The 27,904-nt window shown below is 43.7% G+C and overlaps 1 protein-coding gene across 1 annotated transcript in view; it reads right to left on the bottom strand.

Moving 5' to 3' along the window:
• The window catches only part of slc44a5b (solute carrier family 44 member 5b), a 113,138-nt gene that overhangs the window by 37,789 nt on the left and 47,445 nt on the right, over positions 1-27,904 (bottom strand). Inside the window, 4 exon segments of the mRNA XM_084311622.1 lie at positions 6,539-6,667; positions 7,142-7,226; positions 9,153-9,237; positions 22,959-23,032. Of these exon segments, the coding sequence (XP_084167748.1) occupies positions 6,539-6,667; positions 7,142-7,226; positions 9,153-9,237; positions 22,959-23,032 (373 nt within the window).

Raw genomic sequence — 27,904 nt, 5'->3', positions numbered from 1 at the left:
TCAAAATGCTTTCCTCCGTCTCCTTGCTCGCCGCGAGTAAAACCGGTTTAGTCTGAACACCCCACCGTCTCATAACAGACCTGCAGGTGCAACTTATCAGTATTTCTCCCACGCCGGTTTCCCATGAGAACTACCAACCCTAGACAGTTGTCCTCTGTATGCAAACCATGTGTTCCTTATTCTATAAACTATGTCTATGTCTCGTATGTTGAACTGAGAGAACTTCTGTGATCACAGAAATAAACAATTTTCTTTGGAATACCTTGACTCACCGGACTTTGGTAAAATCAAATTATCAAATTAATTTATTTGTAAATAAAGTAAGTAAAACTATTCTCCACGACAGTGCACGGATGAAAAGCATGCGTCAGACATGTATTGCTGATGCCATGGGCCATTTATTGAGCCACCAGCAGAGATTCTACCTTTGAACACATTTATAAAACACCCAGGTACTTTCATCCGGGCTGAAACCTCAACTCGGAGGCCAATGGCATTACTCTGTATGTCAGTCCTATTAACACCTTACCATGTAAACATAGTCTCGGAGAGTTTACATGAACAGTACATTCTTATTCTTCCAACATTATCTGGGATGAGTATTTTAATCTCAAGTTGTACGTGTTTTAATTGATTTGTTATCCTTACTTTTGTCTCGCCTTGTTGTCTCAATGTTTTTTTTTTTTTATTGTTTATTAAATTGTTATTTTTTTTTGCTTACGACGTAAATGAGGGAAACCTCAATTGCCTTTTGAGTTTAAATAAAGGTTTGAAATGAAATGAAAAGGGATGGATACAGCAGACATCAAGACAGTGGTCCTCGTTCTCGAACGTGTTCGTAAGTGCTTTGGTAAATATCTTGGTAAAAAATTCGTACCAACAGATTTACGGAAATCCTCCTCTGGATTCCTGAATCACAATTCGATTACATTAAAATGTATTGTCATCATACAGCACAAGTACAATACAACATCCAACCAGAGTGCAAATGTAATAGTAAAGTGCAATTCAATTGCACTTAAATTGTTCTTTATTTAGTTAAGTATTTATTTAAGTATTGTGTGATTTTGTGTGAGGGGGCTGACTAGCAAAGTAAGTACGGCAAACTGTCTGTTTAACTGTGCACATGACAATAAACAATGTTGAATCAATAGTAACATACAATGCACAGGTGATAAAAGGCTTAATTTGGGATAAATAGACATCATCGGAATTAAATAATTATAATGATAATAAATACGACAATTACGTTTTGCATTTATAGTCATGACACAATGAGGAATCTGAGCATCACACACACACACACACACACACACACACACACACACACACACACACACACACACACACACACACACACACACACACACACACACACACACACACACACACACACACACACACACACACACACACACACACACACACACACACACACACACACACACACACACACACACACACACACACACACACACACACACACACACACACAGTATACTTCACTAAGCCGCCTGGCTCACCTGCCACATAGACCAATCACATGATATAATGAAATAGACTAAGAATAGATTAACGAATTCCATATAAATCTAGTTCATTAACGATGCAGCAGCTGATACTGTATCCTGTACACACATACAGTCCGTAGTGAGACAGGGATTTGTGACTCGAAATGATAATAATAATCTTTTATATAATCTCCCAAAATGAGATTAGATTAGATTCAAATGGATTGTCATCATACAGCACAAGTACAATACAACGAAAATAAGTTTGGCATCCAACCAGAATACAAATGTCAGTACAATAGTAACATATATCAAGCCGTCTCTACACTGGCTCTTAGATGTGCGCAAGCAATGTAATAAATAAATAAAACCAACAATAAATAATATAATAATAACAAGACGGTATATGGAATATTAATCCTGTATATTCCTGTATAGCTATATCCGCGCAATCGGTTTAGTTCTTATTTATTTATAAATTTTCGGACATGGTTGTTGAGTCATGACTATAAATGTAAAACATAATTGTTAATGATACAAATAGTGTCATATTTATTATCATTATAATTATTTAATTCCACGGATGTCTGTCATATCGAAGTGATATTGGCATGACATATTAGCATGACATCTCATTGCACGCTTGTCAAGAGCCAATCACGCAGTCGTTCAGTAATGATATTACAATGAGATGTCATGCTAATATGTCATGTTCTACAGTAGGACTATAATACCTAATAAAACAAGTCATTAAAATAATAGAAGCCTACTGCTGGAACAATAAATTTTGCACATATATATACAGTACATTTGTGTGTGTGTGTGTGTGTGTGGTCCTGTGCCGAGGCTGCCTCACCAACGCATTTATTTCGTTTAGCAATAGTATAGGAATACCTCAAACCAACAATAAATAATATCATAGAGAAGAAGACAGTATATGGCATATTAATACAGTATATTCCACTATACAGTAGCTATATCCGCGGCGATTGGTTTACTTCTTATTTATTTAGTTTGCAGTGTGTGTGTGGAGAATTATCCTACGTTATTGCTACAGAGAAATCATTATATTTTTTTTGTATCTACTTTTTCTCCCCCTTTTTCTGTGATTTTCTCCCATCCCAATTTCCTCTCGTGCCAATTCTCCCTCCCCTGTCCTGATTGTTGCTTGCATGTGCCCCCCACTGGCCGGTCGTAGGGAGGATAGAAGCCCATCACATGTCCCCTCCGATACATGTGGAGGCAGCGGACTCTCATTGGCGAGGAGTAACGTGTGGGAGGCTCACACTGCCCCCGCCATTTTCCTGTCTTTGCTGTGCAGGCGCCCTGACCGACCTGTAGGAGTCGCTGTTTACAACGATCAAACTACCACCCTTCGACTCCCCTCCCGCTGACTCTGCCAATTAAGTTAGTATGACGGCCGGCCCAAGCCGGAGGCAACGCTGACAGCCGGATTCGAGACCGGTGTCTTTTGTGTTGGTGACGAGCGCAATGTCCGCTGCGCCACCCAGCCGCCAGAAATCATTATTATTATTGTTATTCCTATAGAGTTTTGCGAGTATCATTTATCATCTGGTGCCACCTTGTGGGCATTTACCGGAACGTGCGTCTGAGACTGTGGACAGGTGAGCTGCTTCAGCGTCGGCACGACGCAATATTTAACACTTTGGGTGCCGGGAAACGCTTAAACACGTAATTCCCGGCCATGCTCAAGTTGCCGAAGACGCTTTACAGCGTCTTTAATATCAATATTTCAAAAATCTGGGATCGGATTCATATGTCCCCTCCGCTGGCCTGAGATCCACCAGGAGGACCCACTGAGCTCTCTGGCGGTTCAGGAGCGCCATCTGTTGGCCGATCGGCGCAATCGCTTAACAGGAAGTGCCGTAGAGGTTGTGCTGGACGGCCGTATTACTTCCGGGCACTCGCTAATAGGTCCCGGGACTCGATCTCAACACACTACATAGCGATCGATTGCCAATAACTCGATAAACAACATGATTTGGACGTATATACCATTATACAAGCTGGAGATGGACCGGGTAAATCTACATCCCATAATGATAAAATTTCTACTCTACCGCCCAACGGCGCGCGGAGACTGGGGTGAGTTTTAGCGTGTAACGTTACCATCTTCGATACTAACTGCTATTATCAACATTTGACCCACATTAGATGATTGGTATAACGCTGCCCACGGAATTATAAACGCCCCCTAGCCCATCCGGTCAACATCAGATGACGTGTAGTAACTTCTAGAAGTACGTCTAGTTGGAATTTTTTATATCGCGCTGATTGCCATAAAACTGTATTGCATCATCAATATAATGTATTTGGGGCTATAGATCACGTTCTGGAGAAAGCTGCAGAAAGAGATGAAAACATACTTATACATTAGACCATACTTTACTATGAATATGTGAATGAAAAAGTTTAACGTTGCTACACAATGAACAATACATATAGGACTTTGAATGGGCCCTAATAATGGCAATGTAGCAATAGAATTTAAAAAGTTATAGCCCTGCAAAGAAGGGGACTTTCTCTATAGACAAATAGAGCCGGCAACCTACGGTTGATAATGAATTTAACCCATGGCAGCCAAAGTGTTAAGCAACAGCCAAAGGGCTGTAATGAGAAAAGCCCTGTGGGCGATCTAAACTGGCTAACGGTACGTTGCATTGTATGCGCTGATTATGCTGTTAATTATCATTTATGTATGCATAGTACATGTGGCCAATAAATGCCGTTTGTTTTCTGTTTGACATTATAGGTAAATAATCTGACGGTAAAGTGACTAATGACTGATGAATACTGCCGTCTAAAGACTACCAGTAATCTAATGGCTACTAATGACTAATGCTACTAGCTACCTGCTGTCTAATTGACCACCTGGTGGCTGTTTGCCAATGACGTTGGAGTTTTCGAGTGTTTGGACACTAACTTATATCCTAATAAATAACATTCAAGCAGAAGTCGGAATCGTTTCCTTTGGTCCTTTGATCGCCTGCACCCTTCCAAAGGGGAGATCTAGTTGACACAGACGGTGACCGACTAGATATTTGGACAGTGTGTGTGTGTGTGTGTGTGTGTGTGTGTGTGTGTGTGTGTGTGTGTGTGTGTGTGTGTGTGTGTGTGTGTGTGTGTAATGCTCACAATGCCTCATTGAGTCAGGACTATAAATGCAAAACGTAATTATTAATGACAATTTAGAGCTGCCGCGGTATTGCTGTTTTCCTTACCGCACAAATTTGCAAAATATTTCCTACCGCGCGGTTATTACCGCACGCACACAAAAAATTTAAAAAAAAAAGTTTGAATGCATTTTTTTTTAGTAGTAGTCTACTCTTTATAGCATATAGCCTGCCTCTAGTCTAAATGTCTATTTTTAGAGGATGACTTTGCAGCATGAATATTGTTTGGGATTCGGCAAGCACGCATTAGTTATTGAAAGTGAAACTCTGGTCGTGCGCAGTTCACTCGGTGTCGCGGGCAGGGCTGGTTACCCCCCCGACCCTTTCTTATTATTATTACTATAAAGTTACTACTTTATAATAAAGGCATTCGTTTTGTGGCATTAACATTATATAGTTATACGTTCAATAACATCAGCGTATTTACCGGACGATAGCAAGGCAAGCAATACTCTATTCATATCTCAGTTCCTTTCTTTGCTCAGAGCGTGCTGAGTTGTCCCATTCTGCGGTCTGTTAATAAAGTTTTCAATCAGACAAGTGTATAGAACGAAGGGCTTTTATTATAACATTCGTTGCAGACAGTAAAATCATTATGTCTCGTTTAGTACTCCTGAAGAGCGATGGTAGTCCACTCCGGCGGAGAGTTAAAGCTAACGTTATTAGCAGTGTTGTGATGAGCTGACATTCACGATGTAAAAAACGTGTGACGCGTCTCTCTTCTGATCAGTGGTCTGCAATGTTTCACGTGACTTTTCTGGTACCCAATAGGGTCGCTTGGAACCTCGATAGAGAAGTAGGGTATATCTGCAGAGCCGCAAGCCCAACGAGAGGAGGGTAATTTATTATTATTATTATAAAAAACAGCGGTGACGCGGTATTCAGCCTACTCTGCGGTGGCCGTGATGTAACAGCGATACCGCGGTAATCGCGGCAGACAATGAAATATTGTCGTATTAATTATCATTATAATTATTAAATTCCACGGATGTCTGTAGTATCGGCAATCCCCAATGACTTGTCCTAGAGAAAGCTGCTGATGCCATGGGCACACACCGGTCTGTCCCACTTACCACTGCCTTTTAGAGTACGTAAAATCCTACGTAAATCCTACAAAGAATTTACAATACGAATCCGTTCGAGAATGCAGAATAAGAACGTAAATCGAGTTACGAAGAAATCCCTTGGTAAGTTTTATGTATGTCCGTTCGAGAATGAGGACCAGTGTCTAAAATATATATTACATATTAAATGTAAGGCGGCTGGGTGGCGCAGCGGACATTGCGCTCGAATCCGGCTGTCGGCGTTGCCTCCAGCTTGGGCCGGCCATCATCATACTAACTCAATTGGCAGAGTTAGCGGGTGGGAAGTCGAAGGGTGGTAGTCTGGTCGTTGTGAACAGCGACTCCTACAGGTCGGTTGGGGCGCCTGCACAGCAAAGTCAGGAAAAATGGCGGGGGCAGTGTGATTTTCCCACACGTTACTCCTCGCCAAATGAGAGTCCGCACTGGCAAGGTGAAAAGATGTGACAGGCTGCCTCCACATGTATCGGAGGGGACACATGATGCAAGGCTTCTATCCTCCCTACAACCGGCCAGTGGGGGGGGCATATGCGAGTAACGATCAGGACAGGGGAGGGAGAATTGGCACGAGAGGTACAAATTGGGATGGGGAGAAAAATCACAGAAAAAGGAGGAGAAAAAGTAGATAAAAAAAAAAATATATATATATATATATATATTAAATGTAATGTAAAATAATATATAATAACTCAATAACTATAATAAGTCAATCAGCTAGTATGAGATGAGTGGTTGCCGTCGTCGCGCTCACCTTGTTAGGATTGTCGAAGCCCGGCTTGCAGAACTGCTTGTAGTATTCCCAGTAGCTCCGGTTGTACCTGTGGTTGTACTGCATGTCCAGGTAGGTGGAGAACCTGTCGGGGCACCTGGAGACACAGAGCTGGGCACAGCAACACGTTATTTTAATGACACCTGGAGACACAGAGCTGGGCACAGCAACACGTGCTTTTAATGACACCTGGAGACACAGAGCTGGGCACAGCAACACGTTATTTTAATGACACCTGGAGACACAGAGCTGGGCACAGCAACACGTGCTTTTAATGACACCTGGAGACACAGAGCTGGGCACAGCAACACATGCTTTTAATGACACCTGGAGACACAGAGCTGGGCACAGCAACACATGCTTTTAATGACACCTGGAGACACAGAGCTGGGCACAGCAACACGTGCTTTTAATGACACCTAGAGACACAGCGCTGGGCACAGCAACACGCTCTTTTAACCAGAAAGCCTGTCAATCATAACCAAGCATGGAGAAAAAGATGAAGAGGAACATAAAGCAGGCAGTCTGCTGCTGCTGGACGGGGCCTTAGTGGGTCTCTCACCTGGGCCTTAATGGGTCTCTCACCTGGGTTGTGGGGCACTGGAGGTTAATCAGGACCGCAGGATTGGCACATTGCAGTATGTTGAAGTAGAATAATATGGCTTTGTTTCTGTGGAGACACGTTAGGAACACAGGAGTGGTTAGTTAAGAGGACGGGACACAGTGGAGTCAGAACACAGGAGTGGTTAGTTAAGAGGACGGGACACAGTGGAGTCAGAACACAGGAGTGGTTAGTTAAGAGGACGGGACACAGTGGAGTCAGAACACAGGAGTGGTTAGTTCAGAAGACGGGACACAGTGGAGTCAGAACACAGGAGTGGTTAGTTAAGAGGACGGGACACAGTGGAGTCAGAACACAGGAGTGGTTAGTTAAGAGGACGGGACACAGTGGAGTCAGAACACAGGAGTGGTTAGTTAAGAAGACGGGACACAGTGGAGTCAGAACACAGGAGTGGTTAACGTCACGGTGACCAATTGCAGCCACTCTTATTGTCTGGGACCAAATACGGCCACGCCCCACTCCCAGCAAAAAGTGGGAATCTCTAGAATGGGTTTGGGGCGGCGCTGTATACGGAAGTAGCTCTCAAGGTGACGATTAGACAACACTTTTTTGTTGTCAGTAGATGGCAGCATTGGTTTAAAATTAAAGGCTGAAAATGTTGAGAACTACAACACTGCATTTCCCAAGAGCGTTAGCACAGGTCGCAGGTCACTGGGATGGGTCTATATTCTCCGACGTGATCTGAACAGCGTTAAACTATTACTGCAACCTCGGTATAGCGACCGCGAATGGCCAACTAATTATCTTAACAAAAGTGCGCTGGTAGCATTACATATGTTGTCTAAAGGGGGACATATGGTACAATTTAAGATTCTAATGATAATCGGCATATAAAGGACAAGATAAAGCATCGTTAATTTGTAAGAAACCTCAATGAAAACGGCGCAGGGTGCTATTGTTATGAAAATGTGATAGAATCCTATAAAAATGTGGACGCACTTGGCCTACGTTCCGTTAGTTAAGAGGACGGGACACAGTGGAGTCAGAACACAGGAGTGGTTAGTTAAGAAGACGGGACACAGTGGAGTCAGAACACAGGAGTGGTTAGTTAAGAGGACGGGACACAGTGGAGTCAGAACACAGGAGTGGTTAGTTCAGAAGACGGGACACAGTGGAGTCAGAACACAGGAGTGGTTAGTTAAGAGGACGGGACACAGTGGAGTCAGAACACAGGAGTGGTTAGTTAAGAGGACGGGACACAGTGGAGTCAGAACACAGGAGTGGTTAGTTAAGAGGACGGGACACAGTGGAGTCAGAACACAGGAGTGGTTAGTTCAGAAGACGGGACACAGTGGAGTCAGAACACAGGAGTGGTTAGTTAAGAGGACGGGACACAGTGGAGTCAGCACATCGAGCCGCCCGTCATCATCTAGAATGATTCTCGCTGGCTGTATGTTTCTTTAATCAGCCAGAACTCCCACACAAAGGGCACACTGGGAACACTGCACAGTGAGGTCTCTAATAACTAACACTAATCACAAGCCATGTTCAGACATCATGGAAAACCTTTTTGTTTATTCTATTATTCCAACAAGTCATTATAATAATAGAAGCCTACTGCTGGAACCATTCATTTTGCACATATAATAGTACGTGTGTGTGTGTGTGTGTGTGTGTGTGTGTGTGTGTGTGTGTGTGTGTGTGTGTGTGTTGTCTTTGTGTGTGTGTGTGTGTGTGTGTGTGTGTGTGTGTGTGTGTGTGTGTGTGTTCGTGCACTGAGGCTGCCTCACTAACAGCATTTATTTTGTTTAGCAATGGTATAGGAATACATCAAACCAACAATAAATAATAGCATAGAGAAGAAGACAGTATATGGCATATTAATACAGTATATTCCACTATACAGTAGCTATATCCGCGGCGATCGGTTTATTCTTATTTATTTAGTTTGCAGTATATATATATATATATAACAACACAAAGGGCTGGAAACGACAGTCACAGCATGTGAGACTTTTTAAATGACTGACTCACGCGTTGGGAGCCCCCTGCTGGCCACAGAACTGGCCGTGGCTGTCGGTGGGATAGACCACCTTCCTGGGGTCTCCATGGATCCAGGCTGAAAGACACAAGGAACCAACTCATTAGCCTCCTTTCCAGACCCTTAGCATGTTCCAGGCCACCGTCTGTCGGCCTCGGAGAACCACAAGAGCCCTGGTACAGTAGCAGACCGTGTGTAACAGAGAGTATCACACTGTCGACACCGAGGCACAGCTGGATCCTTAAAGCTGCAGTAGGCTCACGTTTTTTTTTTTTTATTATTATAATAATATTTTTTTCGTATTTTTCTCCCATCCCAATTTAGTCGTTATGCCAATTCCCTTCCTGGTCGTTGCGCGCATTTCCCCCCCACTTGCCGGTCTAGGGAGGGTTGAAGACTATCACATGTCTCCTCCGATACATGTGGAGTCAGCCAGCCGCTTCTTTTCACCTGACAGCGAGGACTCTCACTGGGGGAGCGTAACGCGTGGGAGGATCACACTACCTCCCCCAGATCCCTTCCTCGCTGAACAGGCGCCCCGACCGACCAGTAGGAGTCGCTGTTTACACCGACCAGGAGGATACACACCCCACCGGCTTCCCACCCGCTGACACTGCCAATTGCGTCAGTAGGGACGACCGACCAAGCCGGAGGTACAGCTGACAGCTGGATTCAAACCCAGAGTCTCTGCGGTGGTAGGCGAGCGCTTAGTCCGCTGCGCTACACAGCCGCCCTGTAGGCTCACTTCTGATAAAAACAAGGCAATTACCTGCCCAGCAGAAGTAGAGCAAACTCTGCGTCACTTTTCAAGCCCGTGCAACAGAGGTTTTCCACAGACTCCACTCGGCAGGCCAATGACCTCCGATGAGTCAACAACAACAGCTCCCTGCATCAATAACCAATCAGATGTGTTTGGCCTGCCTGCCAAGTGGTGTTCTCCGGGTCGCGTCAGAGAACGAAGACGACCATTGCGTTTATTTATTATACAGAGCGTGCTTTCTGCTGGGCAGGTAAACTCACTCTTATAATATCTCAGACGTTGCCTACTGCAGCTTTAAGACTAAAAGGTAAGTAATTCATACAGTATAAGAATTGAGTTGAATAATGCAAATGCAGTCAGGAGTCAAGTGTTCCCGTAAGAAAACAAGCGTAGACACAAGAATCATCATGTGACATAGTGTAAGAACAAACAGTTAATAGAGCAGACAGTTTATTCTCTGAGACAGGCCACCTTCCGCTGACCCTCTGCTGAATATACACATGTCTCCTAAGAGAGGAACCTCCTGTTTTCTGAGGCAGGAAGTGCACCTCCTAAGAGACATGTTAGTATAGAGACATGTTAGATTATAGACACAGAACCACATAGAATCAATTAAAAGATTATAGTCATTCATTTGCAGATAACAGAATACAGAGATATACTAATATCTTTAACAGTCATCTTGTCCTTTTCTTTGTTGTCTTTTGTTTCATATCAATCTCGTGTCAGATACAACAAAACCCCTAAACACATCTTTGTTTTCATTCGTCATTCCCAGCTGGTGTATTCAATTGTAAGTCTGACCAGAGCTCGCTCTCAATTTCTGGTCAGACGCTCGTGTTTCACTCGTCTCCGATTGTAAACTTTCTGTGGCCACAGAAAATAAACTACTATCTGAGAGAGAGAGAGAGAGAGAGAGAGAGAGAGAGAGAGAGAGAGAGAGAGAGAGAGAGAGAGAGAGAGATCCCCCTGTCCAGAGAGAGAGAGAGAGAGAGAGTCATCCCCCTGTCCAGACAGAGAGAGAGAGAGAGACATCCCCCTGCCCAGACAGAGAGAGAGAGAGAGAGAGAGAGAGTCGTCCCCCTGCCCAGACAGAGAGAGAGAGAGAGAGAGAGAGAGAGAGAGAGAGAGAGAGAGAGAGAGAGAGAGAGAGAGAGAGAGAGAGAGAGAAAAAGAGAGAGAGAGTCGTCCCCCTGCCCAGACAGAGAGACAGAGAGAGAGAGACGTCCCCCTGCCCAGACAGAGAGAGAGAGAGAGAAAGAGAGAGAGAGACATCCCCCTGCCCAGACAGAGAGAGAGAGAGAGTCGTCCCCCTGCCCAGACAGAGAGAGAGAGAGAGAGAGAGTCGTCCCCCTGCCCAGACAGAGAGAGAGAGAGAGAGAGAGTCATCCCCCTGCCCAGACAGAGAGAGAGAGAGAGAGAGAGAGAGAGAGAGTCATCCCCCTGCCCAGACAGAGAGAGAGAGAGAGAGAGAGAGAGAGAGTCATCCCCCTGCCCAGACAGAGAGAGAGAGAGAGAGAGAGAGAGAGAGAGTCATCCCCCTGCCCAGACAGAGAGAGAGAGAGAGAGAGAGAGAGAGTCGTCCCCCTGCTCAGACAGAGAGAGAGCACTTTAGGGAGGAGGCATTGAGATTACATTTGCCTAACTTGCGGGTGTACGTGCGTGAAAGGGGAGAGGGAGGGTGTGTGTGTGTGTGTGTGTGTGTGTGTCTGTCTAGGCTACAATATCTGCTGCTGTGTGTGTGTGTGTGTGTGTGTGTGTGTGTGTGTGTGTAGGCTACAATATCGGCTGGTGTGTGTGTGTGTGTGTGTGTGTGTGTGTGTGTGTGTGTGTGTGTGTGTGTGTGTGTGTGTGTGTGTGTGTGTGTGAGCGAGCGAGAGTGAACTGCAGTATCCGGTTGAGTGAGCGAGTCAGTGAGTGAGTGAGTGAGTGAGTGAGTGAGTGAACAGAGTGAGTCATACAAAGACATCAGAGGTTTGCTGTTGCTGTGTGACTCCTCCCACGTTATTAAGAATAGGTCTTTCTCAGGGGATCTGCATCTCTCTCCTCCCACATCACCAGTCAGATGCTCAAGTTACATAACCCACCGTGCGATCCTAGAAATACCTCTTAACTAGGCACCCAGAAAAGTGGCAATTTTTTTTTACTTGAACTTGAGGACTGCATACTTTTTTTGCAAAGCTTTAGGGATGTTCGGTGTTGGCTTTTTTTTTTTTTTTTACAGATATCCGATATACCGATTTTGTCCAACTCTTAATTTCCGATATCGATATCAACCAATACCGATATATGCAGGGTTCCCCCCCCCCCCCCGCAAAAATGGAATAATTTCAGGTAATTAACATTATATATCTCTTGTCGTGGAATTAACACAACATTATGCTTTATGCATATATAATTATGCATACTTTTCACAATAAATTAAATAAGAATTTGTTCTTACTTGCTTATACTTATAGAACATGCATGAGCCTGGTCTCTTTTGAAAGATAACATTCTGAAGTTACTAATGTAAAAAAGGAAAATCACTTTTAGAGGTCTGAACATTATTCTGTAGTGGTTGCAATATAAAAAAAAAATTACAATTATTTTTAAATAGGTATAAGCTGGAAAACACTGTGGATCCATAGCTTGGAGTCTTATGTACGGTAGTACAGGTCCTAATTTTATAAAAATCCGTTCAGAAATTAGCCTTTGAGAGAGATCCGGGTAAACCGTGCGGAAAAAGAAAAGCTCTCCAAAATCCATTTTCCCACTTCACTTCTGGTTTTCGCTCATCAACATTCACCTAGATCCCTTATTCCCCCCCCCCCCCCCCCCCAACTGGGATATCATTGGAAAGGTACACTCATTGGCTACAACGCTGACCAATAATTTTCGCCATCAGCAGATGATTGGCAGTTCTGGAGAGTCGGGAGTCCGGGGTGCTCATCTGACGTGCGGCGCATTAAAAAGACGCTCGCCTGACATATCGTCATGTAACTCGAGAACCAAGGCACGGATTTGGTCGAGTGAGGTGGCGTTCGAACGGCAACAAATAGATCTTTGTGCGTTCCTCCCACAGGCACGTTGGCCCGAATACGGTACCCCACCTGTTAACACTTTGGTTGCCACTTGTTAACATGGTAAAACCCCGTTGAATGCCAGCACCCACTTCAATGATAGCGTTGTGAACGCATAATCTCTGTCTTAAATTATGGCTATGTGTCTAATCTGCCCGTCGCTTATCAATGACTTGTTTGCAGTCAACATTGTCGAAATGCATTTTTCTTTTTTTCTTTTTTATCGGTTAATTTCCATTTTATAGCATTTTGAAAAGCCCTCGTTTTTCAGGAAAATATATAGATTCCGTGATAAACGGCATTTACTGGAATATTCTGGCATACACAAAAAAACGAATTTTTTCTGCCTATTTATGAATCGTTTTCAAATAAACGCTAGATTATCGATAGTATATGTGTACTTATGCACGCTAGAGAAGCGATCTGAAAATATATTCTCTCATTTCCTGATTGCACACACACACACACACACACACACTGATATCTCTGTGAAAACAGATCCGATTACCCCAAGACTGGTAAAATAAATAGCTTACCTCAGATCAGATGTTCTCCAAAAAGATTATTCCAATTCCTGATCGCCATTCCAAATATCGATCGCGTTTATTGATTCAGCGGTGGGTACTGTAAATATGTATTCCACGCGTTTTCCGGCTCGGCGATCACTTGGGTCTCTTCAGATGCCTCGCCGGAGAAGTAAAATGAGGAGGCCAGACCCCCCCCCCCCATCAGTCTAATCCAATAGGGTGCAGTTACACAGGGAGAGACGATAAGGGGCGGTATTTTCCCAATGGAGCTCAGAGAGAGTCTGCAGCACTAGCGTGAGGCTCGATTGATGAAATATGAATTCAAATCGCTAATAAAAAAAAATACGACAAATAAACGCTATATAGTGTTGCTGGCATTCAACAGTCGGCATGAACTAACGATAAAACGCGTCCGTGGCACTCAAAGTGTTAAGAGGTTTTAAAGAAATAAAAACAGTGTCTCCCAACTGATGCATCCCGGGAAGGAGCGCAAACCCATTCTGTTTTTTTTTTTGCAAACAGATGTCCTGTCAAGACTTTAAAAGATAACGGCTGCACTGCGGTAGATTGGCACCCATTGGCGACAATAGGTAACTGCGCCCTGTTTAAACATGGAGGATGAGAGAAAAAGACAAACAAAAATAATTCTTCAAGCACTGCAACTTTGAGCACATTGTATGATCTAAACATGAGACTGTACTGATTTCATGGCACTGGTCCTGCCCACACCATTTCATTGGGAGAATTTAGTTAATTGTTCATTTTTATGTTTTATTTTATATATTATAAAAAATTATATGAATGAATGAATGAAACAGTTTATTTTTGAACATGTATTCTCCATATTCCTCCAAACAAATCCCAATATCAAGCTCCGTCATACATAACAATCATAATAAAAAAGAAATTAAGCAAAAAGTCAAGAGCAATGTAGTTAGTTTGTTGACATGTTCAAAAAAGGAGTAGAGGGAAGCTAAGCTTATTGATCCCCCTTACATTTAAATCAAATTTTACTTGATTTAACAAAATTTTGTATGATACATTATATACTATACTTTGACTTATAGTACAAAAAGAAAAAACTTGAGTCACTTGACAGCAGTAAATAGTACAATACCACACTACATAACACAATATAACATAACTTTGTTTATCTGCATTACTCAATTCTATATTTCTCTAATGTGTATTTTTTTAAGCTGCTTTTTAAATTGTGCAATATGTTTACTCATTTTGATGTATTCAGGTAAATCATTCCACAACTTCACTCCACAAACGGATATGCACATGCTTTTCAGCGTAGTGTGTAATTGGTTGTTTAAGATTCCCTTTCCCTCTTAAATTATATTCTCCTTCCCTGTCTCTGAACCATCTTTGAATGTTGCCTGGGATTCATTTATATCTGGCTTTGTATACAATGAGAGCAGTTTTGAAATCAACTAGGTCCATACATTACAATGTTTGTAGCTTTATAAATAAGTTATTTGTGTGTTCATACTATCCAACATTGTTGACTATTCTTATTGCTTTTTTTTGCATGGTGCATATTGGTTGTGCTTTTGTAGGTGTTACCCCACACTTCCGCACAGTAGTTCATATATGGAAGGAAGAGCGTACAGTACAGTGTATACAGTGTTTTTTGGTTTAGAATATGTCATAAATAACATAAAACATAAAACACCAACACTTTGTGCCAATTTTGTTCTGACATATTTGACTTGAGGTTTCCAGTTGAGTTTGTGGTCTATTATTACACCCAGAAATGTATTTACAAATACCCTTTCCAGTTTAATACTATCAATCATTAGTTCAACCGGTGTGTTTTCTTGTATATCACGTTTACCAAATATCATGAATTTTATTTTCTTTATATTTAATGATAATTTATTTGCATCAAACCACACTTTCAGCTTGGTTAGCTCAGCTGCCACATTCATTAACAACTTTTGGAGGTTCTCTCCCTCACAGAAGACATTTGTATCGTCAGCAAAAACTACATTTTCCAGATTTCTTTATGCATACTAATTAATATAACAGCATTTATCTCTCAAACGTATACTATAATGTAACATTTATGACAAAGGTCAAGGTGTGACGAAAAGGGCGGCTACGTGGCGTAGTGGGCAAAGCGCTCGCCACTAACGCAGGAGATGCTGGGTTCGAGCCCAGCTCTCGGCGTTGCTACCAGCTTGGCTGGTCGTTCATACTAATACAATTGGCAGTATTAGGGGGTGGGGAGCTGGTGGGTGGGGATTGGACGTTGTGGACAGCGACTCCTACAGGTCGGTTGGTGCGCCTGCGCAGCAGAATCAGGAAGCAATGGGGGCGGCGTGTCCCTCCCACGCGTTACTCCTCGCCACTGAGAGATCGCGCTGTGCAGGTGAAAAGATGCGACGGCTGCCTCCTCGTGTACCGGAGGGGACACGTGATGCAAGGCTTCGTCCTCACTGCAGCCGACCAGTGGGAGGCATAGTCTAGCAAGGTTCGAGACAGGGGAGGGGTAGAATTGGACAATACGAAATTGGGGAAGGAAAAATTTTAAAATTTAAATAGAAAATGGGGAGAAAAAGTAGATAAAAAAAAAAGTGTGACGAAAACACTATATATTGAATATATTATTCAATAATCATTCAAATCAAGTCAAGAGTTTTATTTGTCACGGCATACAGTGAAATGCGGGTGGTCATGCCCGCAGCGATTGTGCAATAATACAAGTGCAATACACTGTTAAGCTACAGATGAGGCACTGGGTCTTATGTACACTACTATACAATACAATATACAGTTATACTATATATCCTTATGCTATCTTGCTATATCCATCTATTTTATATTTAATTTTTTCTTTTTTTTTTATAAAGTAAAGTGACCTTTCATTTTTTATAAAGTGACCGTTTAGTGTGAGCATGGGCATGTGCAGCATGTGTGTGTGTGCAGCATGTGTGTGTGTGTGTGTGTGTCAGCGTTTCCGTTAGCCGGTAATTACCGGTATTTGACTGGCAAAATCTGTTGAAGTCCGACATATTTAATCTCTCCGGTCATAATGTCCGGTGAAAATAATTCCCTCTAAACACAATTAGATTATTTGAATTGTATTAAAATAGGCTAAAATTATATAGCCTATGCGATGAACGAAACAATCTCACCAAGCAGCCGGTCTAATAATGACATCCTGCTGTCAGCGCGAGCTGGCTGCTGATATATTTACGTGAAACATGGCTTGGCAGGGTGCAGTACTCCAATTCAGCCATTGGCAATTCAGCTGTTGGGTGGGGGCGCTGCTGACACCACTGCTCTGCTCTGCCTGCTCCAAGTGCTCCATGCTTCACGTAAATATATCAGCAGCCAGCTCGCGCTGACACAGCGGTGCCAAATTTCTCAGTTCTTCGCTTGATATAATTAATACAAATGTCCAATATAACGGAATTAGTTAGCTCATAAAAATGTGATTATAACAGACTGCTGTTTATTAAGGTCGGGCAGACTGCCCACCGACACCTCAAGTCGGCAGCAGCAGCACGAAGTCTCGAGGGACTTATTTTATTTGGAATATATTAATGACTGATACGCAAAAGTAGCCTAGTTTTAAGTTAAAATATTATAAATGCCTTGATGATGTCATTCTTTATATAGGTCTATCAATTGTTTTTAAGCTCAATAAACTCTGACCGGAATTTATCCCATTTGTCCGGTAGATTGAAATCTACCGGACACTCAGACCTGCAAAAAAAAATTCTAACGGAAACCCTGGTGTGTGTGTGTGTGTGTGTGTGTGTGTGTGTGTGTGTGTGTGTGTGTGTGTGTGTGTGTGTGCTCATGTGTGCTTGTGTGTGCTTGTGTGTGGAGTGTTCAAGACTCTGATGGCCTGGGGGAAGAAGCTGAGCCGAAGTCTCTCTGTCCTAGTTGCTGGTGTTCGCAGGCGTTTGTTGGGGTGGTGAGGGTCCTTCATTATTCTGCAGGCTCTGGATTTGCACCTCTGAGAAATATAAACTGCCGAGGACCATGATGGCCCAATTCTACACGGCCATCATTGAGTCCATCCTCACCCACTCCATCATCTCCTGGTTCCCCGCTGCAGCGGCAAAAGATCTCACCAAGCTGCAGCGGGTGATTCGCTCCGCAGAGAGGGTGATCGGCTGTCCCCTGCCCTCCCTCAGGTCCCTGCACGACTCCAGGGCGCTGAAGAGGGCGAGGAAGATCATGGCCGACCCCTCCCACAGCCTCTTCACCCTGCTCCCCTCTGGGAGAAGGCTGAGGATCCCAAAGGCTGTGAAAGCTTGACACAGACTGAGCTTCTTCCCCTCAGCCGCCAGGCTGATCAATGCCTCAGGCCCCCCCCCCCCCCCCTCGGTACCCCCCCCCCCCCCCCCTCTGCCCCCAAGTGACACTGGCACAATGACACTGACTGCACTAGTCCGTACTGGAACTCTGCACTCTTCACTTTATATATATATATATGTAATTTATTGATTAATCCCCCACTGCACTGTTTCGTTTCTTGTCTGTGTTGGTGTTGTTTACTGTGAAAAAAGAAAAGAAAATGCATACACTGTATTGCTGCAACAATTACCAATGTGTTTTACACAAATGGCTCAATAAAGGAATCTGAATCTGAATCTGAATCTTGTTATATAAGACCTGCAGGGGTGGTAGTGTAATACCCGTGGTACGCTCAGCTGAGCGCACCACTCTCTGTAGGGCCTTCTTGTCCTGTGCCGTGCTGTTTCCATACCAGGCAGTGATGTTTCATTGTGATCATTGTCCATTGCTGTTCTTTTAGGTTACTTTTCCATAGTTCCATAAGGATTAATATAGCCCTCATCTTTGTTGAAAGATACAAGCGAATATGTGCATATTACGAGTCACATTGTGCACTTAGACGTGAACTAATTGGTACATTGGACAATTCTAGAAAATATTTTGAATAGATACATGTCTGTAGATAATTCTTTATGTTAACCTAATTAACTAACCTAATTAACACTAATTACTGAGTGGTAGCGTAGTTTTAAGCCCAATGAAATACCCACCCTCCATATAGTCCTGGCACCGGTACCAAGTGATCTATCGGGTACCAAATTGTTTGTAAGTTCCACCTGATAAATTACTGTACAATAACCTTTCAACAAAAATAGCTTAGTGTCTGTTTACTGTGTCTTAGTTTTCAGCATTATCTCTATGAAACCAGTCTGAGGTGTTGAGATTCTGAGCTGTTGAGATTCTGAGCTGTTGAGATTCTGAGCTGTTGAGATTCTGAGCTGTTGAGATTCTGAGCTGTTGATATTCTGAGCTGTTGAGATTCTGAGCTGTTGAGATTCTTCTGGCGATTGTGGTCTTGTGGAGGCTGTAGAGGGCTCAATTCTAAGGCAAGAATCTGTCAATACCAACCATTTCATAGCTTACCGTGAAAGGGACAGAAATCTTCTCTGAAGTCTAAGAAAGGTTCGACAGGGAACAGTTGGTATGGCTGCGATGGTAAAATACCTTGAACCCGCTCTTTTGTGTTCGATCCAAGAGTGGAAATTATAAAGCAGTAAACTCCAGACGAACTAGAGGCCAGGGGATGTTGCTGCTCCTCTATAGGGAGGCACAGGATGTGTCACACCCACATGATGTACTAACTAAGCCATCTGGCCTTTGACCTTCTCCTCTAGTCCACCATACATAAATAAAGACCATCTTCAAAGGAACACGTGTGTATCTTCAAGCATTCCATTGTCAAGGACCAACGTATAAAGGAGTGAAAGGATGTGGTGGTACTCATGTTGGGAGTTCACTCTCTGCGAGTGTGTTAATAAACTGCAGAGAAAAGACACCCCCTGGTTTGTGAGACTTCTTTTCTTTAGTGAGAAAACATTCATTTCCACCACAAAGGCCACTTACAATGGGGTCCCTTAACCTTTCACCTCGACATAGCTGAGTGTGGGGTCCCTTAACCTTTCACCTCGACATATCTGAGTGAAGAGGGTCTCGACTTTACAAACGTGTCAGATTTATGCTAGACCTGTGCAGTGTAGTATCAAAACCAAGACATTTTTGGTTCAAGGGTATGGAGGTAATTTGGATGGAAGAACATAATTAGATTCTTTAGAACACCAGGGATAAAAGGCAAATATGCACCAGCAGCACAGACATTTAGTTGGAGAATGTGTGGAAAAGAGGGTGCGAACCACACACACACATTCTGGGAATGTCAGAAAATAAGAAATTATTGGGAAGGAATAGGAGAGACAATAAACGAAATAATAGGATACGAAATACCACAGACAGGCTTAGTGCTGTATCTAGGAAATCTGACGCAGGAAGATATACAGGGGGAAGACAAATATCTGTTAAAGATACTATTAGTGGCAACCAGGAAAGCAATAACCAGACTGTGGTACAAGGAAGATCCACCGACTAAGGACTTGGGTAGGAATAGTAGAGGAGATACAAGAAATGGAGAAAATAACACATATGCTGAGGTTACAGGAGGAGAAATTCATATCAAGATGGGAAAAATGGGAAGACTATAGGACAATTAGGAACGACACCACAGAAGAAGGACAGGAACTAAGAGAAGAGACCGAAATGTAAATACTCAATGTACAGATGACCCCATGCCACAATATGTTTACTTTTATTTATTATTTATGTCCTTTTTCACTTGATTTAGATGTTATTTTCTTATAATTTTGTCTGTCAATTGTAATGTTGTAATGTTGTTGATGTGGATGTTTGTAAATAAAAAAAATTGCAAATACAAATTTAAGAAAAAAAAATAAAAAAAGCCAAGACATGTTGTACCCAGAACAATAATAATATTTGTACCTATTTACCACATACTGTGGTCCCTAATCATTCTGTAAAGCTGAGACTGATCCAAAGAGTCACATTGTATTATGGTGTATGATGTCAGTAGTCATGGTAACACCCCTATGTGGCGACACCATTTCTCTTTTTAAGTTGACCTGGGTGCATGAGAGGCCTCCTTCCTATATACAGCACATCCCCCTTCCATACATCCTCTGTCCACTCATTCCAGTGGGAGAGGGGAGAAGAGGGGAGAAGAGAGGAGAGAGGAGAGGAGGAGAGGGGAGGAGAGAGGAGAGAGGAGGAGAGGGAGAGGAGGAGAGGGGAGGAGAGAGGAGGAGAGAGGAGAGAGGAGAGAGGAGGAGAGGGGAGGAGAGAGGAGGAGAGGGGAGGAGAGGAGAGAGGAGAGAGAAGAGGGGAGGAGAGAGGAGAGAGGAGGAGAGAGGAGAGAGGAGGAGAGAGGAGGAGAGGGGAGAGAGGAGAGAGGAGGAGAGAGGAGAGAGGAGGAGAGGGGAGAGAGGAGAGAGGAGGAGAGGAGAGAGGAGGAGAGGGAGTCTCGACTCTCTCTCTCTCTGTCTGGGCAGGGGGACAACTCTCTCTCTGAGAGAGGAGGGGAGAGGAGGAGGAAAGATGGGGGAAGAGAGGAGGAGAGAAGAGGAGGGGAGGAGGGGAGGAGAGATGGGGGAAGAGAGAATAAGACTATTCAGTTTTATTGAAAAAAATAACTTGCTTTCCGACAGCCAGTATGGTTTCAGACATAATAGATCAACTTCATTGGCACTTACAGACCTAATTGAGGAAATCACCACATGTACGGACAATAAGAAATTAGCTGTAGGAATATTTATAGATTTTAAAAAGGCGTTTGATACTATTGATCATGGTATATTAATAATATTATTAAAAAAACTGGATCGATGTAGTATTAGAGGAACTGTTTTTAAATTGGTTGGAAAGTTATTTGGAAGACAGGAAACAATTTGTACAAATTGACAAACATAGGTCAACACTGATGAACATAGTCTGCGGAGTACCGCAAGGGTCAATTTTGGGTCCGATACTGTTTTTATTATACATTAATGGCATATGTAGAGTATCATCAATCATGAAATTCATTCTTTTTGCAGATGACAAAATTTGCAGGATCTTTTGCAGGTGATCACACAGGAGTTGATAAAGTTAAAAAAATGGTTTGATGAGAATAAATTGTCGTTGAATTTGAGTAAAACTAAATTAATGTTATTTGGAAAGCGAAATAGTGATTTAACAGTGAAAGTTATGATAGACAATGTATGTATTGAAAGAGTAAAGCAAACCACATTCCTGGGTGTAATCATAGATGACAGGATATGCTGGAAACCACACATCAGTCATGTAAAATCCAAGATGGCCAAAAGTGTGGGGATTATGTATCGATCCAAGAATTTTGTCAACCAAAGGTCACTTCTCATCCTCTACCATGCACTTGTAGTCCCATATTTAAATTATTGTCTGGAAGTATGGGGTAATACTTATCATTCCAATATATCACCTCTTTATATTCTGCAAAAAAAGGCCATAAGGATTGTGTACAATGCTAAGTACAATCAACACTCTACCCAATTGTTTTTACAAGCATCAGCTTTTAAATTATGGGATTTGATCAAAATTAAAACTGCCGAAATCATGTTCAAAGCTTCACATAACTCTCTTCCAACCCCCATCCAATATCGGTTCACTGAGAGGGTAGGAACCAGGATTTATAATCTTAGAAGGAAACAGAAACTCCAGCAACCGGGTGTAGAACCACTCTAAAATCTATGTGTATATCTGTTTGTGGAGTGAGATTATGGAATGGATTGGACGAGGAGGTTAAATTGAGTAAAAACATATACCAGTTTAAAAGAAAGTTAAAAAAAGGAATATTGGAAAGGTATAAGGAGGAGGGCGAACATGATGTTTGGCATTAAAAGGAGTATGCATATAAAATATGTATCGACTGGTCAGACTCATGTGTGTCTTGTTGAGATGTCGGGGGATGTGGGAAGCGGAGCTGTGTTACATGTTGTGTGTGTAGCGGGTGATGGCCGGGGTGTGGGGAATGGAAGTTCACAGGCTTGGCTTCTTCCATCGCACTTTTCGGACCATGGGTGGTGTCTGTTGTTGCTGTTGTCTATTGTTTTGTGGTGGTTGTAGTGCTGTTTTGTGGTTGTCTTGTATTGTATAGGTTGTATGGTTTGAAATGAACAAATTAAATTGATACCGATACTTGTTTAGTTTAAGAATAGGGGGCAGGTAACCATAAGATTTATTCTTCTTCCTGCTCCTTTTGCCCATGGTAGAACTGTATTTATGATTTTGTATGAAAACTGTATGATTGTATTGCTTCCATGTGGCAAATAAAAACTCTGAATCTGAATCTGCGTTCTTATGAAACCACATCTGATGAAATCATCAGCAACGTGTCTCACTCACCCACGGTGCCCACTCACTCACTCACCCACGGTGCCCACTCACTCACTCACTCACCCACGGTGCCCACTCACTCACTCACCCACGGTGCCCACTCACTCACTCACCCACGGTGCCCACTCACTCACTCACCCACGGTGCCCACTCACTCACTCACCCACGGTGCCCACTCACTCACTCACCCACGGTGCCCACTCACTCACTCACCCACGGTGCCCAGGGCGATGTAGCCGAGGATGACGATGACGAAGATAACACAGCACACCACGTCCGTGCAGCTCCTGGAGAGAGAAGATACAAACAGATAGAGTGTATGAAAAATAAGATTCATAGAAAGCAAAGGAAGCCGAGATGAGAAGAAAGACAGACGTAGAGCGATAGAGATGATGATGATGATGTCAGGAAGATGAAGCAGTCTGTACATGAAGCACACAAAAACACATACTGTACATACTGTACCGACTGAGACGTCCTGATCCAAGGCCATGGACCAGCTGTAATATTGGGTGCAGTATTTGCAGCCACACTAGACAAGGTGGCATCTGTAGAACTGTAACAGAGCTCCATTGACTTTCTAATGAGACACTGAATTCCCCCCAGAGGAGTTAGCCGTGTCCACAATACTGAGCTCGCTTGAGGCAGGGTTCCCACAGACAGTGCTTGGAAAAGTACTTGAAAGTCCTTTTTTTCCTCATATAATTGGATCCAATATTTATGGCTTAAAACCCATTTCTTACAATTAGTTACACTTTAGATAATAGACTTTTTAAGCACCTTGTTAAACCTTGTTTTTTAACAAAAATCAAGCACTTTAAGCACTTCAAGGACCTTGTGCGAACCCTGTTGAAGGTTGACTCTCCCCACAATGGCCTCAGTCTCAGTAAAAAAAAAAGAAACTGAGATACAAAAGTTAATACATACGTTTTTTCTTTTAAACATTAACTCATTGAGCGCCACACTCTTTTCCCATCTTTACTCAATGGAGCCAGCGTTATTGACCAATTTAGCAATGTTTGCAGACCCATTGTGTGTTCTGTATTATAGCTATGGAGACAATAGTATGGCTCATTTGACAGGCATTGTTTATAGTCCAAGAGTGACATACTGTAGTTTGTGCGCTATTACACGCTAAACAACGCCCCTTTCCTAAATAATCCAGTATTTTTTCATAGATCGCAAGAGATGACGCGTTATATGCATTATGCCCAAATCGTTCTGGTTGCTCGTTTTAACTTGAAACTGCGATCGTTACAAAAAGCATGTTTTACATTCGGTAAACTACGACACTGATCGGGTACCTATTAGTAAAAAAAAAAGAAGCAGATTACCTAAAATAGACCTTACCTCAGTCAGAAAGTACTCCAAAATGAATAAATCCCAGTCGATCCCATGGCGATCGCAGTTACTGGTGTATATTGGGCATATAGCTCTGAGGCACCAAATCTTCCACTGATTGCTATGTTGTGATCCACTCCTAGGCGGAAACAGCCGGAGTGGATCACAAGACAAGTGATATCCCAGTTCAAAAGCTAGGTGATACTGCCACCTGGCGAGATTCGATCGTCATTGCAATTCCAACGTAGGCAGATGAGCCAGGGAGACCCAGGGAGCTCCGGCTGAGTGTATAGAACGGGGATCAAAGGAAAAAGATCAAAGGATCTAAAAACGAGATATTAAGTTTTTGGCGCTCTAGCTGTTGGCGGCGAAACACGAGATATTACGTTTTTGGCGCAGAAAGAGTTAAGGCAGAAAACATTTTCAGTCATCTGCTGAGAGAGAGAGATAGAGAGAGAGAGAGAGAGAGAGAGAGAGAGAGAGAGAGAGAGAGAGAGAGAGAGAGAGAGAGAGAGAGAGAGAGAGAGAGAGAGAGAGAGATGGAGAGGAGAGAGAGAGGAGAGAGAGAGAGAGAGAGAGAGAGGGTCACCGTCACGGTCGTATTCAGACACACACAGTGCTTCTCTGGCAGCGTCTGGTTAACACACAGATGGTCGGGCGCCCAAGTGGTGAACCATGTAACGCGCTGCGTCGCGGCACGGCCGACGCGGGTTCGATTCCCGGACCCGGTGTTCTTTGCCGAATGTCTTCCCCCCGCTCTGTCTCCCATTCTTCCTCTCTCTCTCTCTCTACGGGACTGCCCGGTAGTAAAAACAATAAAAATCTACAAAAACATAATAATAAAAAAATAAAAAAATAAACAGCAGATGGTCTTCAGAAGCTAGATGCACACAGAGAATATTCATTCTAAAGCAATTAATAATATGAAGGATACACATGCTGAAACATGGAGAAACCCAGACAGCAATGCATTTCTTCGAACATGCAAACCGGTTCACATGGTTCGCTAGGCGGCGTCTCTTTAAAAAGCAGATTTAGGGGCCATTGTCCAGTTTCAGTTTTGCATTACAAATTACCTTGGAATGTTTTGAAGTGCAGCTGCAATCAAGCGCATGCGTTTATGGCCCCTACATAAATACTGTCTGTAGGTAATTGCAAAGCGTACATTTCAATGGTAATGAGCTGTTCTGGGAGATTGGATTGTTGAGTCTAGCATTAGCGAGAATCGGGATTCCTTCCCTCCCGAGCAGTAGGCTACCTATAATAGTCCCGTTATCTGCCGTGCAAAACGAGTCAATCATCCTTACTAAGGCTGTCAATCGATTAAAATATTTAATCTGATTAATCGCATGATTGTCCATAGTTAACTGGCGATTAATCGCAAATTAATCGCATTTTTTCTATCTGTTCTAAATCTACCTTAAACTGATATTTTTCAAGTTTTAATACTCTTATCAACATGAGTCGGCAAATGCTTGCTTTATGCAAAAGATGCATGTTTATTTATTGCCACAATGAGAAATACTGTCCAGAATCTTCAAGCAACTATTGGAGCCGAGTCTGGAACGGCACGGCTATAGGCATCATGGGTGATTAGTGGAGGAGATCCCAGGGGTGGTGTTCCAAAGACCGACCTTGGCTCACCGTCCTCCTTAATGTTACCGTGAGGTGGGCCTTGAAAACAGACTCCCTGGACAGAGAGAGACCACTAACTACTGTCTCTACTTAAAGACCGGGTCCCACCAGAGCACTAATACTGATTCACCTTTAACACTGGAGAGGTCAGCGAGCGCTGAAGAGAAGATGACAAATGGATGAGAGGAGGGGAGGAGAAGGGAGAGGAGAGATCAGGAGAGGAGAGATCAGGAGAGGGGAGAGGAGGAGAAGGGAGAGGAGGAGAGAGGAGGAGAGAGGAGGGGAGAGAGGAGGGGAGGAGAAGGGAGAGGAGAGATCAGGAGAGGGGAGAGGAGGAGAAGGGAGAGGAGGAGAGAGGAGGAGAGAGAGGAGGGGAGGAGAAGGGAGAGGAGAGATCAGGAGAGGGGAGAGGAGGAGAAGGGAGAGGAGGAGAGAGGAGGAGAGAGGAGGGGAGAGAGGAGGGGAGGAGAAGGGAGAGGATAGATCAGGAGAGGGGAGAGGAGGAGAAGGGAGAGGAGGAGAGAGGAGGAGAGGAGGGAGAGGGAGAGAGGAGGGAGAGAGGAGGGGAGGAGAAGGGAGAGGAGGAGATGAGGGGAGAGAGGAGGGGAGGAGAAGGGAGAGGAGGGAGAGGAGAGATCAGGAGAGGGGAGAGGAGGAGGAGAGAGGAGGAGAGGAGGGAGAGGAGAGAGGAGGGGAGAGAGGAGGGGATGAGAAGGGAGAGGAGGGAGAGGAGAGGGGAGAGGAGGAGATGAGGGGAGAGAGGAGGGGAGGAGAAGGGAGAGGAGGGAGAGGAGAGATCAGGAGAGGGGAGAGGAGGAGAAGGGAGAGGAGGAGAGAGGAGGAGAGGAGGGAGAGGAGAGAGGAGGGGAGGAGGAGAAAGGAAGGGAGGAGGGAAGGAGAGGAGAGAGGAGAGGAGGAGATGAGGGGAGAGAGGAGGGGAGGAGAAGGGAGAGGAGTGAGAGGAGAGATCAGGAGAGGGGAGAGGAGGAGAAGGGAGAGGAGGGAGAGGAGAGAGGAGAGGAGGAGGAGAAAGGAAGGGAGGAGGGAAGGAGAGGGGAGAGGAGGAGATGAGGGGAGAGAGGAGGGGAGGAGAAGGGAGAGGAGGGAGAGGAGAGATCAGGAGAGGGGAGAGGAGGAGAGAGGAGGAGAGGAGAGAGGAGGGGAGGAGGAGAAAGGAAGGGAGGAGGGAAGGAGAGGAGAGGGGAGAGGAGGAGATGAGGGGAGAGAGGAGGGGAGGAGAAGGGAGAGGAGGGAGAGGAGAGGTCAGGAGAGGGGAGAGGAGAAGGGAGAGGAGGAGAGGAGGGAGAGGAGAGAGGAGGGGAGGAGGAGAAAGAAGGGAGGAGGGAAGGAGAGGAGAGGGGAGAGGAGGAGATGAGGGGAGTTGAATTGAATATATTTTTGAATTGAATACTTTATTTTGACACAAATCGTATGACAAAAAAACATTTTAAAAGACAAGACAATAACAGTGTCAATAACGCAGGTCAAAAATGGATAAAACACAATAAAGCCAAGGCTTGTTTCCATTGTGGTCCATACATGGAACATAAAAAGGCACAGAAACACAAATGGACATGTACACTGACAGGACACATTCTAAAAAAAAATTATAAAAACACCTAACCTGACAACTCATACAGTTAACTAATGTTAAAAGAAAATCCGCAAACCCTTAAAAGCAACTCATGATAAAAGAAATAAAAGCCAAGTTATGATAAAAGAGATAAAAAAACATTTTAAGACCAATTTGAGTTGCTGCTGAGCCATGTTTTTAGGGCGGATTTAAATCCGAGAGGGGAGTTCAGGAGTTTTATAAATGTTGGCAGGGCATTCCACATTACCGTAGCAGAGTAAAAAAATGCATCTTTCCCCATGCATGTCCTGACTCTCGGCGGGACCAGGTCCGTGGGGCTTCCTCTTGTGGCGTGTTTGTGGACATCTCCTACTTTATTAAAATAATTTACTAGGTACTTGGGGACCGTTTCTTTTAGTACTTTAAAAACCAGTAGCATTTTAAGCTGGTGTACCCTTTCTTCAACCCTAAGCCATCCCAGCCTGCTAAAGTGGGCTGGCGTTAGGTGAGTCCTAAAGTGAAGGTTGTGCAGGAGTCTCACTAGTTTGTTTTGGGAGGTCTGGAGCTTTGTCTTCATTTGTTTTGATATGTTGCTGTACCATGAAGTGCA

The sequence above is a fragment of the Notolepis coatsorum genome (assembly GCF_963971535.1).
Source record: "Notolepis coatsorum genome assembly, chromosome: 3".
Classification (NCBI taxonomy): Eukaryota; Metazoa; Chordata; class Actinopteri; order Aulopiformes; family Paralepididae; genus Notolepis; species Notolepis coatsorum.
Note: the sequence above shows the minus strand (reverse complement) of the source record. Positions and strands in the feature narration are given on the sequence as shown.